The sequence below is a fragment of the Dermacentor andersoni genome, chromosome 6 (assembly GCF_023375885.2).
Source record: "Dermacentor andersoni chromosome 6, qqDerAnde1_hic_scaffold, whole genome shotgun sequence".
Lineage (NCBI taxonomy): Eukaryota > Metazoa > Arthropoda > Arachnida > Ixodida > Ixodidae > Dermacentor > Dermacentor andersoni.
In genome coordinates this window covers 182,267,143-182,283,145 of record NC_092819.1, presented here as the reverse complement: position 1 = coordinate 182,283,145, position 16,003 = coordinate 182,267,143, and the positions used below count along the sequence as shown (strand labels likewise).

Genomic DNA, 16,003 nt, shown 5'->3' with positions numbered 1-16,003 from the left:
GGAGGCAGAGATACAGCGCATGCTGAAGTTGGCAGTAAAATTATTGAGCCCGCTGAGAGTGACTACACGTCACCACTAATACTTTAATAAGGACCCTCGTCCGTGTGTTTACTACAGGAAGTTAAATGCCATCACTAGGGATCAGCTGTACCCGATACCCAACTTTGAGGAACGAACTGAGCTAGCGCTGCGAAATACATTTCAACTATAGATCTGGAGTGGTGATACTGGCAAGTTCCTCTTTCAGAAAGTGCCAGCCGCTATGCCCTATTTCTCACCTGTAGGCACTTTTCGCCCGCTCGCCCTCAGATTCGGGCTGAAGAACGCTCCGTTTAGCTTCTCTAAATTAATCGATATTGTCCCACAGAAGAGGTCAGCAGTATATCGTCCCGAGCTTTCCGCAGTTAAGCATCGACACAGCCAGTGAATTGTGAACCCCAGTTTTTATTGAGCGTCGGTATTTATAGCGCACTCAGTCCGTAAGAGGGGGAGTGCGCTATCGTACATCTGACGGCGGCATGATGACGACTTGCGCCCACTGCTGGTGCGCATGCGTGCGATGCGATACATCTTCCCTTCTTACAGAAGTCTAGGTCGTTTCAGCGCCTGTAGCCGACTTGCTTGAAGTTGGCGTGATAGGCCTGACGTTCCGGTGGCCTGGATTGCCTCTGCGATCTCCTAGGTAGCATTGGAGGCGTTGGAGGCGGGAGTTCTTGTCTTACTGTTCCCACGCAAACCAGTGGAGACGCAGCTGGTGGAGTATTTGTGCTGTCAGACGGCCTGCCACTTGCTGCCATGTCGGGACTGAAGCTTTCTTTCGTGGCTAGCAAGTGTTGGCGGTTTCGGCGTAGTGTCTTGTGGCCCTCTGTGCGGACATAGTAGGAGCGTGGTCCAGCTGCTACCGTTACCTTGGCTTTCTCTGACCACGACGTTCCCTTGACTCGCACGACGTCATTATATATATAATTTATTTTATTTATTTCGAAAATGACATACAAATACGAGCCTGCCCAAGCCAACAATGGGCTTGTGGGGCAGCGCTCGGCAGAATGGAGCAAGCCAGGGAGCGGCACAGTAAATCAATTATGTACAAGACTCAAAATAAAACTAAAGAAAGAAAGAAAGAAAGAAAGAAAGGAAAGAAACGAAATTACACATACAAATCAAAAATATAAGATTGAACTTCTTTCCGTGTGCTGGAAGATAATACTTTATCTGGCAGGTCATTTAACACATCAGGTACATAGAAGGCACGGACACGTTTGCCATATCTTGTCCGTACTCTTGGTAAGGTAAAGCGGTCGCGTGTACGTAATGCTCTGGCGGGGACATACGGGAGGCAGAACTCATTGTTTCATATATACAAAAGGATTACCGTTTCTTTGAATACCAGCCTGAACGAGGGCATGTGCGAGCATGAAAATAGAGTGGAATTGTTAGTAATGTGCACACCATACATCACCGCCCGAATTATGGATTTTAGTAAAGAATCAACTTTATTGCGCCAAAACACTGAACAGAAGTAAAAAGAACAGATTCCATATCTCAGCACACTGTACGCTAATGCATGTGCTATTGTTTTCCTTACGTAAATTGGGCATAGTGCTTTAATAGAATGCAGTAGGCAGGCTATTTTGCGCAGCCTTTCACAAACGTTAGCCAAGTGAGTGTTCCAGGACATGCTAGAATCGAAATGAACACCGAGATAATTGACACTTGAGAGGTATGGAATAGGAGAGCAAGAGCAATTGTTACACAGAGGAGAATGAAGAAACAGTGGAGTGATGACAGGAATAGATTTCAGCGGATCGTGAAAACATACTAATTTAGTTTTATTCTGGTTAATAGAAATTAAGTTTTTACGGTACCAACTGATAACATTTGTTGTGTCAGTTTGTAATTCAGCCACGGCTTGATGGTAATTGGTATGACGAGATACTAAAAGCGTGTCATCTGCGTATTGAAACACCTGACAGCGAAAAATTGCTTGACTGAGATCATTAACGTACAAGTTGAATAAAAGGGGAGCTAAAATCGACCCTTGGGGAACTCCAGCGCTCAACTGTCCAGGTTTGCTTTTAATATTTCCGAGAACTACTACTTGAATTCGACCGTGCAAATAATTCTCAAGGAAAGTTAGAAAAGGCCCTCGGAAGCCATAGCTATGAAGTTTACAAAGTAAAATTTCATGGTTGACGGAGTCAAAAGCTTTTGATACATCTAGAAATAATGCACAAGCGAATGCACTAATTTCAAGAGTACTATTGAGGAAATCGGTTAATTCATCTAATGCTAATCTAGTGCCACGCCCACAAGTAAATCCGTACTGATTAGGTGACATTATGTTGTGCGCATCAATGAAGCTCTGCATTACGTGAAAAATATGCTTTTCAAGTATAAGAGCAATGCACGAAAGTATCGAAATTGGCCTGTAGTTTGTGACAACGTTGACCTGTCCGCTTTTGAAGAGAGGAACTACAAGCGCTTCCTTGAGGCCAGGCGGTATTTCTTTTGTGGTTATAATGTTATTTATTATTGCTAAAAAAACATTCTTCAGGGCCTCGAAATTTCTGCGAAATTTCTGCAATTATGTTGAAGGGAGGGGGGGGGGGCAAGGTAGGATGCCTCCGGTTTGTTTGCTTGTGCTTCGTTGTACGAACGACTGGTTGCGGTGTGAAGTCAGGTAGAGGTGTGTGCAAAGGCCTTCCTTGAAGCAGTTCGCCAGGGGACCATCCATCTTCGAAGGGGCTGGCTCTGTAACTAAGCAAACCACGTCAGACGTCTTCGCTTGCTTCGGTGGACTTTTTCAATATCCTTTTCACCACTTGCATGCCTTTTTCTGCTAGTCCGTTTGAGCGCGGGAACAGGGGACTTGAATACACGTGCTGAAAGTCGTACAGCTTAGCGAAACGGGCAAACTATTGGCTGGGAAATTGGGGACCATTGTCAGTGCACACGTCTGTTGGGATGCCTATCGTGAGAACATCGCTCCGAGCCTCTCCGTCACCGAGTTGGTTGACAGGTCACGCAGCTGGTCGATTTCTGGAATGTTAGACATGGAATTGTAAGCACACAGGTAGTACTTGCGCCGTATTCAAAGATGTCAAATCCAACACGCAACCAAGCCTGTGAAGTGCTTGATCGAAGCATTAATGGCTCAGCTGGCTGGTTGTATGCATACCTCCTGCAAATAGCACACTTATGTATTAGCGCTTCAATATCCGAGTTGATGTTTGGCCAGAAGACCAACTGTCGTGCTCGTCCTTTGCATTTTCCTATACCTAGGTGCCCTGCGTGAATTCTATGCACAGTTTCAGCCCGCATTTGTGTGTGAATTACAACCTTTGTCCCCTTGAGAAGTATTCCATTCACGACCGAAAGTTCAGAGGACGCAGACGCGAGGGGTCCTTCCAAAGCCTGTCAGCCCTTTTCCTTTCGTAACACTATCTTCAGGTACGGTTCGCATGCGGACTCAAGTGCGAGGCGTAGAGCTGTTCTTTCGCTGACGAGTGACGACACCACGGAGACGGCGGGGACTTCAACGTAGGTGGTGTCCGTGGCAGTGCCGTCTCCAGGGACGGGTGCCCTTGGCAGCATGTCCGCCAGTGCCATCTGTTCGTCGGGAATGAACACGACTGTGTAATCGTACTTCAAAAGCCTGAGAAAGAAGCGCTGCACTCGTGTTTGCATATCAGATCGCCTTTTTTTGCAATGTCAGTGAGACGCCAGTGATCGGTTTCAAGTGTCATCGGGCGGCCGTACACGAATTGATGGAACCGTCCACAACCAAAAACAAGCGCCAGAGCTTCTTTTTCAATTTGATAATAGCGCTGTTGCGTCTCCGTTAAAGATTTCGGTGCATAGGCTACCGGTCTCCATCCGTTATCACGCCCATGCAACAAAGCTGAACCAAGACCGTATTACGAGGCATCTGACGTCACATTTACGTCAAGGTTTGGGTGAAAAATCGCTAGCAGTGGTGTCTGCGCTCAGATTTTTGCAAATATCTCGCCACTCTGTTTCATGGTTTTGCGCCCATTCAAACCGTGCGTCATGCCTGAGAAGCGACCTTAACAGCACAGCCCGCTGCGCCAAGCCTGGCAAATATTTGCTGAAATAGTTAATACTCCTAGCATCCTTTGTATTGCCAGCTTGCTTTCTTGTTTTGGCATCGCATGGATGCTGGCAATTAATTCTGGATTAGATTTGATACCGTCGCTGGAAATCGTGTCACCCAAGAATGGAATCTCTTGTGCACCAAACGTGCACTTTCCAGCGTTAAAGGTAAGTCCCGCGATCTCAACTGCTTTGAGAGCACTTCGTAGGCACTGGTCCCGCTGCTCTCTGGTCGCGCCCCAAACCAACACGTCGTCCCCATAGACGCGCACACCTGGAAGGCCCTCAAATATCTCATTTAGGGCTTTCTAGAACACTTCGCTGGCTGAGGAAATAAAGAAAAGAAGCCGCAAAAAACAATACCGGCCAAAGGGCGTCGAGAACGTGCATATTTTCGTTGAATACTCATCCAGCGGAATTTGATGGAATCCGGCATTGGCGTCTAAACGTGAGAAAAATTTCGCCCCTGTTAGTTCCGCCTCTATGTCCTCTCGACGAGGCATCTGATAGTGTTCACGTTTCAAGCTGTGGTTAACCCACAGCTGGCCGTCTTTTTTGCGCACGATGACTAATGAGCTTACCCAGTCTCTTGGGCTGCTCATCTTCCGCACGATCCCCGCTCGTTCCGTCCGGTCCAATTCTGCATGCAGCTGCTGCTGAAGAGACGCTGGCTGGACGATGGGCGTACCATCTTCGCGAAGCACGATTCTGTATTCTCGATGAAGGCGTCCCTGAAATAGGTGGGAGAACTGTCGGGCTGTTTCTTCGGAGGTGGTTTTGGCTACAGTGTGAACGTTCCGCTGAATTAAACCAAAGCGTTCGCTAGCCTCCAACCCCAGAATGGCCTGAAGGTCTGTTTTCACCACGAAGGACTGTGCGCTTACCTGCCAGTTACCAATGACGAGGCGTGCCGAGAACGTTCCACAGAGCTTGATAATTCCGCCGTTGCACGAGCGCAGCGCCGCGCCGTTTGACTGAAGCGTACCGACATTTAACTTGCGATAAACTGGCCCGAAGTTTGCTTGGGATCCGCTGTCAACCTTGAATGTGTCGTTCCTTCCACCTATTGTAGCTTTCACAAGCCAGTCGCGTCTGGTCGGAACACTGTTTACGGCTACATCCAAGACGTCGAAGTCATCGTCTCCTCAGCACAATGCGTTGGCGGGCTAGTTGGTGCGAATCCATGAATACTTTGTTTAGCGCAAAACGACAGAGACAAGAAAGACGACAGGACAAGGCGCTACTCTCAACTGACATCATTTTATTGCGTCACTCCTTTATAGACCGCTCAAACCAGAGGAACATGCGCAGTGAGCACCATGCGGTGGAGCCACCAACATCCGATCCCAAGAGCGCACTGATGCGACAGAATCCAAAAAACCAAATTCAGCGCTGTACAAGGTTAAGGAAGGCACACTAATGCACTGTGACCCCAATGACTGAATGAAAAAAAGCTTCCGATAACTCTCGGGCGGTGGTGTCACGGCTCTTTTTCAAAATCGTGGTATCACGAAACATGGGTTTCCACTTGCATGTTTTACAATGCTGAGCCAAATGGGAACCTGTGCCTGTTGGTATGGATCGCTCATGTTCTCTAAGGCGCTCGTTAACACAGCGGCCTGACTGCCCTACATACACTTTGCCACATGACAAGGGAATCTTATAAACCACACCGACTCTGCAATCTACAAACTTCACGTGGTTCTTTTCACAATCAGGTTTTTTATTTGTTTTAGAAATACGGCTGCACAACATTGACAGTTTCTGAGGAGCGGAAAACACTACCGGAATTTGATATCTAGTGGCGACATTCTTTAGATTGTGAGCCACTCTGTGGCAATACGGCACAACTTCAGGCCTCTTCTTTTGTGTGATGCGGTTACTTTTGTGCCGCTTCCCTTTCAGTTTCTGAAGCAATACCTCCGAGACTGACGTCACCACCACACTTGGGTAACCAGCTGCCTGCAGCCTATTTAACTGAGCAATGAAACTCATGTTCGCAGAGTGATGACAAGATTTCATTAAGGAAGATTCTAAACACATCAAAGCAATGGCGCGTTTCACAGTCTTTGAGTGCGCAGACGCGTAAGGTAAAAGTTCCTTACGTGCACGTGGCGAATACATCCAACAGGCGTGGCCTGTTTGTAAGGAAAGCTGCAAATCTAAAAACTGGAGTTTTCCGTCCCTAGATAGCTCATGTGTGAAAGTTAAACCTTTGCCATTGTCATTGAACAGAGTTAAAATATCAGCTACCGTCACGGAGCAGTCATTGTTAGGCTGTTTCATCACAACAAGAAAATCGTCAACATATCTAAAAATTTGAACTGAGTCATTGTTTAAGGCACTCTTAAGAGCGCGGTCGACAAACGATAAAAAGATATTACAAAGAGCAGGCGCCACACATGAACCAATACACACACCATTTTTCTGGATAAAAAGGTTGTTTTCGAACCGGATAAAAGTTGCACTTAAATAAGATTCAAGAAGGGACATGAAACTTTCCGAAGACAACCCGGTCACATTGCGAAAATCTACCTCGCCACTTTCTTCGATGCACGTCATCACACTGCGAAATAGCTCATCATGCGGTATTGAATAGTAAAGATCTTCGACGTCAACAGAAAGGATTCTTTCGATGTTGTTTCCTTTCTGGAAGACAACCATTCAGTAGCCGACATTTTTTCTGTTGACTTAGAGAACATGAGCGCCTTAGAGAACATGAGCGATCCATACCAACAGGCACAGGTTCCCATTTGGCTCAGCATTGTAAAACATGCAAGGGGAAACCCATGTTTCGTGATACCACGATTTTGAAAAAGAGCCGTGACACCACCGCCCGAGAGTTATCGGAAGCTTTTTTCATTCAGTCATTGGGGTCACAGTGCATTAGTGTGCCTTCCTTAACCTTGTACAGCGCTGAATTTGGTTTTTTGGATTCTGTCGCATCAGTGCGCTCTTGGGATCGGATGTTGGTGGCTCCACCGCATGGTGCTCACTGCGCATGTTCCTCTGGTTTGAGCGGTCTATAAAGGAGTGACGCAATAAAATGATGTCAGTTGAGAGTAGCGCCTTGTCCTGTCGTCTTTCTTGTCTCTGTCGTTTTGCGCTAAACAAAGTATTCATCGTCTCCTCGCTGCACTTGCCAATATTAGCTCTCCCTCTGCAACACGCGGCAAAATGATTTGGCCTGTTGCACACACGACAATTCTTGCCGTGTGCCGGGCAGCGCCTTGGCGGATGCATTCGGTCGCAACGGGTGCACCTTGCTGGCTGACGTGCCACCGTTCGCAGTTACTGAGTCTGCTTCAGGTGCTCCCTTTGTCCTAGACCATATCTCGTTTTGGCGAGCTGAGGTTTCGGCTGCTTTGCATAAGGCGCGAAGCACCTTCCAGGGATAAATTCTTTTCTCTGATCATTTTTTCCCGCAGCTTCGGAGAGTTCGTTCCGAAAACGATTTGGTCCCGAACAATGTCATCGGTTAGAGTACCGAAATTACAGACCCTGGCCGGTTTCTTGACTTCTCGTAGAAACTGTTCGAACGGTTCGGCTCCCTCTGCACACTCCTGCGAAACGCGTACCTTTCGTGAATTTCGCTTTCCTGCTCCCTGAAATACTCCTGGAATTTGGCAACGACCAATTTGTAGTCATGTTTGCTTTCCGTCCCAAAGAACGAAAAGTTGTTGCAGATCTCTATCGCATCTTCACCTGCTACGCTTAGAAGGTTTTTGTCGCTTCCGACCTTGATTTGTCAGGTGGCGTTGCATCCAAGAAGAGTCCGAACCTTTGTTGGAACAGCTTCCAGCTTTTACCGGTGTCTCCCGATGTGTTCAATGGTTCCGAAGGCTTGACGCTTTCCATGACTGCTGAAGGGGAATCCAGGACGTCCGTCGGCAGCTGACCACCATTAGTGGAATTCGTTAGGAGCAGGCTTCACCACTTCTGACACCATGTATAATCCCCAGGTTTCTGCAGCGAAACATCGACACAGCCAGTGAACTGTGAAGCCCAGTTTTTAATGAGCGTCGGTATTTATAGTGCACTCAGTCAGTATGAGGGGGAGTGCGCTATCATACGTCTCACAACGGCATGATGACGGCTTGCGCCCACTGCTGGTGCGCATGCGTGCGATGCGATACAAACAGTGCCCTACTAGCGCTGTTCGCATTTGCTGCGAAATCAGGCATTCTCCGCATGGTGTAACCGTGCGGGGAAGCATTTCCTGGTGAGGAATTTCAGTAAAACTTAATTTGGGCCTAGTTAGTACATAATTCTGAACTTAACGTTAAGTTCAGGATTACCTGGTGGCTGTTCCCATCCTTATCTCCCAATTGCGCAACTCTGTGATTCTTAATTGGCCGATGAGCCATCCCTGTTTTCATAAACGAGTACCATACCATTCCAGGCAGAACGTCCTTCAAGAACCTTCAAATCGTGAGGCAAGCAAAAGTTTTGACAGTGGAAACCATAGTTCGAAATGAAAGAGCAAGATGGAGCACCAGTAGCTTTCCTCCCATGTTACTAACAGCAACGTTTTGGAGGTTAACAGCAGAGCTGTTTAAGCTTGAGCTTTGGCCGTGTCGAACGTTAACAGAAAACTCCACTTGGCGAAGTGGAGAGGGAGAAGGCTAACCGAGGTGGGGGAGAGGGACAGCTGTGTATGAGCGCGCATTGCAGCTGCCGTGGAGAGGAGGCGCGTAGTATGGGATTAGCTGAGCCTGGTGATGACGTAAGCTCTGGAGTGCAGGTACTTTCCTGGAGGAGAGGCGATGTGTGTGCCAGCGGCATCAGTACGAGAGAGGCATCTTACTGGCGATGAAGCTAGCTGCTCGGTGAAACGAATATGTTAGGCTGCACGGCTCCCGAATTCAAATCTCTGTTTACTTACGTATCCGAATATACTCACGAATGTGCATCTGCTTACGTATCCGAATATACTCACGAATGTGCATCTGCTTTCGCTCTCGGCGAATGCAGGTGCACATTATTGCACATTCTCATGAATAGCTTTAGCATGCACAGTACAGTACAGTATACACAGTACAGCATATACCAGTTCTGGGCCATGTTTGGCGTGCGAGACGATGATCACTAAGATCGAGGTGAGTTTAAGGTAAGCTTAAGTTTAGTTGGGTGAAAGGAGCGTTAACGGCTCTGCTGTTTCATCAATCTTCGCGATGCTAAGTCTGTGATGCTGGCCCATTCTTCTTTTTTTGCGAGCACAGCAAAGACACGATATGTCAATTCAAGTAAACAATTTCGAGATATTCGCATGAGATTGTTAGGAGAGGGAATGATGCACACCCGATGTCCTCATGGTTCTCAACTCAAGCATCTTGGAGTGATTCAATGATAAGGCAGTGGTAGGCTTTCGTTACTAGTGAATAGAAATGACTTTTTCTACTGGGCTATTGGAAGCCTCCAATTGAACACGTCATAAAAACCAATCAGTAATCACACTGTGAAATGATGAGCATTTAACTGAGCAACTAAACTTTACAGCTAAATTATAGAACTATTTTGACTAGTGATCACTATAGTGGAATATCTGACATGGTCAAATCTAATAATCTGTGCCGCTGATATGTTGACAATAACAGAGATCTAGGCCAGTATAGTATAGATTATTTCTTCCGCTCGATTTTATGCCACTCTTATCATCCACTGCTCACTGCCATGAACTCGCCAGTTCTCCTAATGGGCATTGATGTCCCCTGGCCCAGTGCTTGCCTCCTTATAGGGGTTGTCATTTTGCAAGGGACCCTCTAGAGATTTAAAAAGGCGGTCTGGACCACTTCCATGGCGGCAATTTCCGGTGTGGCATCCTCATACACCTATTAGGTGCAGGACGCCCTCCGATGGGGCAGAAACACCCCTTTCCAAGCATTCCATAATCGCTGAGCACCTGACCGAGAGTGCAGTTTTACGTATTTTACCAGTAGGTACCAGGCAGCAGCGCTAACCTCACTCCCACAGCAGTAGCGAATTCTTGACTATGTCACCATTGCCATGGTGAGACAAGGGGCACCCAGAGCCCTTTCAAATCTTTATAGGGTCCATTTCGACATGAGAACTCCAACAGACAACTTAGCGGAGGGCTAGGGGACATGCCTACCCAATAAAGAAACTGGTGGGCTCCCAGCGGCACTGGGATTCCATTCGAGTACTATCTCCCGGATACGAGGCAGACGCTCAGGCATTTCGCCACTACTGCGATTCATGTGGCCTGCCAAACAGCAAAACGCTCAGCATTTCGCCCCAGCCTTTAAGACTGCGTCTGGGCTGGCGGCCATTCCAAGGAGTGCCTTGCTCACACTGGGTGCAGCACCAGATGCTGGCCTGGAGGACCACAGCCCATGACCGGGTCACTAGCTGGAGCTGCAAATCCTATACCCATTTACACTGGGTCATCGTCCGACTGAAGTCCTCCCAGTTAGCATGACGACCCACATTGCTATAGTCGCCTCGTTGGTCTTGTGGGCTAGACCAATGTATATCAAGTAGGCAGACGCAAAACTCCCCGAATGTGTCCCGTGAAGGAGACTGTGTCAGGTGCTGTGGTGCCAAAGCCACAAGCCCCATAACTTACCTGCGCATGTGCAGCATGTGTCAAAAGCCATGCGCTTTGCTGTTCACAAGGTATGATGCTGTTGTGACGGTACATGTCACTGATAACATACATGATGCAGTAACATACTTGAGAGCTTTAGATTCAGCTATCGAAGCGTTCAGCGCCCTTGGTGTGTCTGTGGCTGCGTACCCAAGTAAAAAGCATTATAGGTTTGCATCCCCACATGCAAGTCATAAGCGATCGCGGCGCTGTCAGCATGTAGTCAAGGTAGGGTTAGCATTTTTAATATATAAACCTAACCATAATATTACACATAAACAAAATTCAAATGAAAATAATTTACATGCAAAAAATATTTTTTGACATGAAACAATGTATACATGCATCATCATCATCATCATCAGCCTGGTTACGCCCACTGCAGGGCAAAGGCCTCTCCCATACTTCTCCAACTACCCCGGCCATGTACTAATTGTGGCCATGTTGTCCCTGCAAACTTCTGAATCTCATCCGCCCACCTAACTTTCTGGCGCCCTCTGCTACGCTTCCCTTCTCTTGGAATCCAGTCCGTAACCCTTAATGACCATCGGTTATCATCCCTCTTCATTACAATTCCTGCCCATGCCCATTTCGTTTTCTTGATTTCAACTATTACCTCGCGTTTGTTCCCTCACCCAATCTGCTCTTTTCTTATCCCTTAACCTTACACCTATCATTCTTCTTTCCATAGCTCGTTGCGATACATGCATAGGGTGGTGATTAAAGATGAGCCAAACCAATCCAAAAAAAGGCTAGAAATATTGCCATCTAGTACAGCATATTTGATGCAGAAGTACACTTTGACCTAATTTATTATGACCAGCTTTTTTGCCGCATGCAACATGCATCCTGAAATGCTGTCATGAGACTGAAGAATCTGATGGTGTCGGCCTGTTCAGCACCAGATGCAAGCAAGACAGTACAACTTAGAACAGAAAGCTGGGAAAGCTGGTAAGGTTTCGTGCATTGTTTAAAAGGTTAGACATGGAAAACACGTCTTTTGTGGCCGTTTCCGATATGCCTAACCCTTCACACCACGAAAATAGTGGCCTTGAGAACACACCACAATGTACCTCAGCCGTAGTCTTAGAACTTAGACTGCAGATGCCTATTAAATTGACGGAATAGGTTTTCGCGCAGTAAATCCTGGAAGCTTGCCATTATCTTTGCTATCTACACGTGTGCGCCGGACGGGCCGCCATTGGAATCTGAACCTGGCAACGTTTAACTAGAACGGTATCTAGTGAGGCGAGTCTAGCAGTGATACTGGAGGAACTAAAGGGCAGTAAATGGGATATAATAGGGCTCAGTGAAGTTAGGAGGACGAAAAAAGCATTTACAGTGCTGAAAAGCGGGCACGTACTGTGCTACTGGGGCTTAGCGGAGAGACGAGAATTCGGAGTCGGATTCCTGATTACTAAGGATATAGCTGGTAACATACAGGAATTCTATAGCATTAACGAGAGAGTGGCAGGTCTTGTTGTAAAACTTAAGAGGTACAAAATGAAGGTTGTACAGGTCTACGCCCCCACATCCAGTCATGATGACCAGGAAGTCGAAAGCTTATATGAAGACGTGGAATCGCCGTTGGGTAAAAACAGAACAAAATGCAGTATACTGATGGGCGACTTCAATGCCAGGGTAGGCAAGAAGCAGGCTGGAGACAAGTCAGTGAGGAAATATGGCACAGGCTCTAGGAATAGCAGGGGAGAGTAATTAGTAGAGTTTGCAGAACAGAATACATGCAGATAATGAACACCTTCTTCCGCAAGCGGCATAGCCGAAAGTGGACGTGGAGGAGCCCCAATGGCGAGACTAGAAATGAAATACACTTTATCCTCTGCGATAACCTTGACATCATACAAGATATGGACGTGCTCGGCAAGGTGCGCTGCAGTGATCATAGGATGGTAAGAACTCGAATTAGCCTAGACTTGAGGAGGTAACGGAAGAAACTGGTACATAAGAAACCGATCAATGAGCTAGCGGTAAGAGCGAAAACAGAGGAATTCCGGATCAAGCTACAGAACAGGTATTCGGCTTTAACTCCGGAAGAGGACCTTAGTGTTGAATACATGAACGACAATCTTATGGGCATCATTAAGGAATGTGCAATAGAAGTCGGTGGTAACTCCGTTAGATAGTATGCCAGTAAGCTATCGCAGGAGACGAAAGATCTGATCAAAAAACGCCAATGTATGAAAGCCTCTAACCCTACAGTTAGAATAGAACTGGCAGAACTTTCCAAGCTAATCAACGAAGGTAAGACAGCTGACATAAGGAAGTATAATATGGATAGAATTGAACATGCTCTCAGGAACGGAGGAAGCCTAAAAGCAGTGAAGAAGAAACTAGGAATAGGCATAAATCAGATGTATGCGTTAAGAGGCAAAGCCAGCAATTTAATTACTAATATGGATGAGATCGGTCAAGTGGCTGCGGAGTTCTATAGAGATTTATAGAGTACCAGTGGCACCCACGAAAATAATGGAAGAGAGAATAGTCTAGAGGAATTTGAAATCCCACAAGTAACGCCTGAAGAAGTGAAGAAAGCCTTAGGAGCTATGCAAAGGGGCAAGCCAGCAGGGGAGGATCAGGTAACAGCAGATTTGTTGAAGGATGGTGGGCAGATTGTTCCATAAAAACTGGCTACCCTGTATACGCAATGCGTCATGACCTCGAGCGTACCGGAATCTTGGAAAAGTGCTAACATAATCCTAATCCATAAGAAAGGGGACACCTAGGACTTGAAAAATTATAGACCGATCAGCTTACTGTCCGTTGCCTACAAAATATTTACTAAGGTAATTGCTAATAGAACCAGGAACACTTTAGACTTCTGCCAAGCAAAAGACCAGGCAGGATTCCCTAAAAGCTACTCAACAATAGACCATATTCACACTATCAATCAAGTGATAGAGAAATGTGCGGAATATAACCCTTATATATAGCTTTCATTGATTACGAGAAAGCGTTTGATTCTTTCGACACCTCGGCAGTCATGGAGGCATTACGGAATCAGAGTGTAGATGAGCCGTATGTAAAAATGCTGAAAGATATCTATAGCGGCTCCACAGCCACCGTAGTCCTCCATAAAGAAAGCAACAAAATCCCAATAAAGAAAGGCGTCAGACAGGGAGATGCGATCTCTACAATGCTATTCACAGCGTGTTTACAGGAGGTATTCAGAGACCTGGATTGGGAAGAATTGGGGATAAGAGTTAATGGAGAATACCTTAGTAACTTGCGATTCGCTGATGATATTGCCTTGCTTAGTAACTCAGGGGACCAACTGCAATGCATGCTCACTGACCTGGAGAGGCAAAGCCGAAGGGTGGGTCTAAAAATTAATCTGCAGAAAACTAAAGTAATGTTTAACAGTCTCGGAAGAGAACAGCAGTTTACAATAGGTAGCGAGGCACTGGAAGTGGTAAGGGAATACATCTACTTAGGACAGGTAGTGACTGCGGATCCGGATCATGAGACTGAAATAATCAGAAGAATAAGAATGGGCTGGGGTGCGTTTGGCAGGCATTCTCAGATCATGAACAGCAGGTTGCCATTATCCCTCAAGAGAAAAGTGTATAATAGCTGTGTCTTACCAGTACTCACCTACGGGGCAGAAACCTGGAGGCTTACGAAAAGGGTTCTACTCAAGTTGAGGACGACGCAACGAGCTATGGAAAGAAGAATGATAAGTGTAACGTTAAGGGAGAAGAAAAGAGCAGATTGGGTGAGGGAACAAACGCGAGTTAATCACATCTTAGTTGAAATCAAGAAAGAGAAATGGGCATGGGCAGGACATGTAATTAGGTGGTAAAATAACCGATGGTCATTAAGTGTTAAGGCGTGGATTCCAAGGGAAGGGAAGCGTAGCAAGGAGTGGCAGAAAGTTAGGTGGGCGAATGAGATTAAGAAGTTTGCAGGGACAACGTGGTCACAATTAGTACATGACCGGGGTAGTTAGAGAGGTATGGGAGAGGCGTTTGCCCTGCAGTGGGCGTAACCAGGCTGCTGCTGCTGATGATCTACAAGTGTGCGCTGCTGGCACTATTTTTATTGAAAACATGCTATAGGAGGAGAGTGGTTAACCGGTCCAGTTGTTATATATTTATCGTTGTTTGGAAGCGCAAACACAAACAACAAAGAACCTGCACTTATTGTCTAGTTCTTCTTGGTTGTGTGTGTTTGTGCTCCAAACAATCATGAAGCTATATGACTTTGACGTTCTGGAAACTTTAATGCTTTTTTAAACAAAAGTAGTGTCTTGTAGCAAGCACGTTTTGGTCAGTAAGTCATGTGCCATATGTGTAGAATTTTGCATCACCTTGAAGGGCTTCTTTTCCCCTGCTTGCTCACTCATGTGCTGATAACGAACTGTAACTTTGTGTCGATACAAACCACCCATTAAAACTGAACATGCCCTAAGCAAGAGCAGTCGGGAATTAGTGCACTATACAAAATATAACTGTGACCTTTTATGGCGGCTCCATGGAGGTGGTGTTCTGCTAAGCAGGAGGTCGTGGCGATCGAAGAGTTCCCTTGCGTGGCCTACAACACGAAAATAGAATAATGTGGAGCCTTGTTTACATGCTGCGACATGCGCAAGCTAGAAGTGCCACTATCGTGAATTTTATGTAAACAATATGCTCTATTTGTGCATGTGATCCCGCTTGGAAAGCCAATGAAAAATGTGCATGAACGCCGTCTGACACACTTGCACGAGCCAAATAGGCATAGTCAAATAACCGAAGGTTGGCGTACTTGCTAAAAAGTCCCGAGAACTAACTTTGAACTTCTAAAAAACCACCGCAAGTTTATCCGCACGGGTTGATACGAGAGATCCCTTGTGTAATTGCTGTTCGGAAAGTTCCCTAGCTTTATCGCACACGCATGTGCACACCTCGGAAAATGCTGCGAAAAATCACTTTTCTGCTACTTCGCCTTTAGCTTGCCTTCACTTACATTGGAATGGTTGCAGCAACACACGACAGCCCATGAGACCATTTATTTGATGTGCACTTGCGATAATATGCGCATTGTTCTCCTCGCTGTGAAGTGCACCAACATGGCGTGCTGCCTGGTCGCCGCCGTTCGTGCACACTCCCTATTGAATGCACACGGAATGAGCTACAAGTTGTATGGTTTTGGCTATCCTTTCTTTCACCCACTTAGGTGCATCTGAACAGCCAATGGATCCCATGCCCATCACGCTGGTGGTAACGAGCAATGCTTTTAATGAAACACCACAACGGAATACAGTCAACCACGTGAGGTACC

The 16,003-nt window shown here is 46.5% G+C and overlaps 1 protein-coding gene across 1 annotated transcript in view; it reads right to left on the bottom strand.

Moving 5' to 3' along the window:
- Window positions 1-5,254, bottom strand: part of DCTN4-p62 (dynactin subunit 4) — a 522,593-nt gene extending 517,339 nt beyond the window's left edge. Inside the window, exons 1-2 of the mRNA XM_055067008.1 lie at window positions 5,001-5,254; window positions 4,698-4,847 (exon numbers count right to left, since the gene is read on the bottom strand). Coding sequence (XP_054922983.1) covers window positions 4,698-4,718 — 21 coding nt within the window. The 5' untranslated portion in view covers window positions 4,719-4,847; window positions 5,001-5,254. The remainder of the gene's footprint in view (window positions 1-4,697; window positions 4,848-5,000) is intronic.
- Between the last annotated feature and the right edge of the window lie 10,749 nt (window positions 5,255-16,003).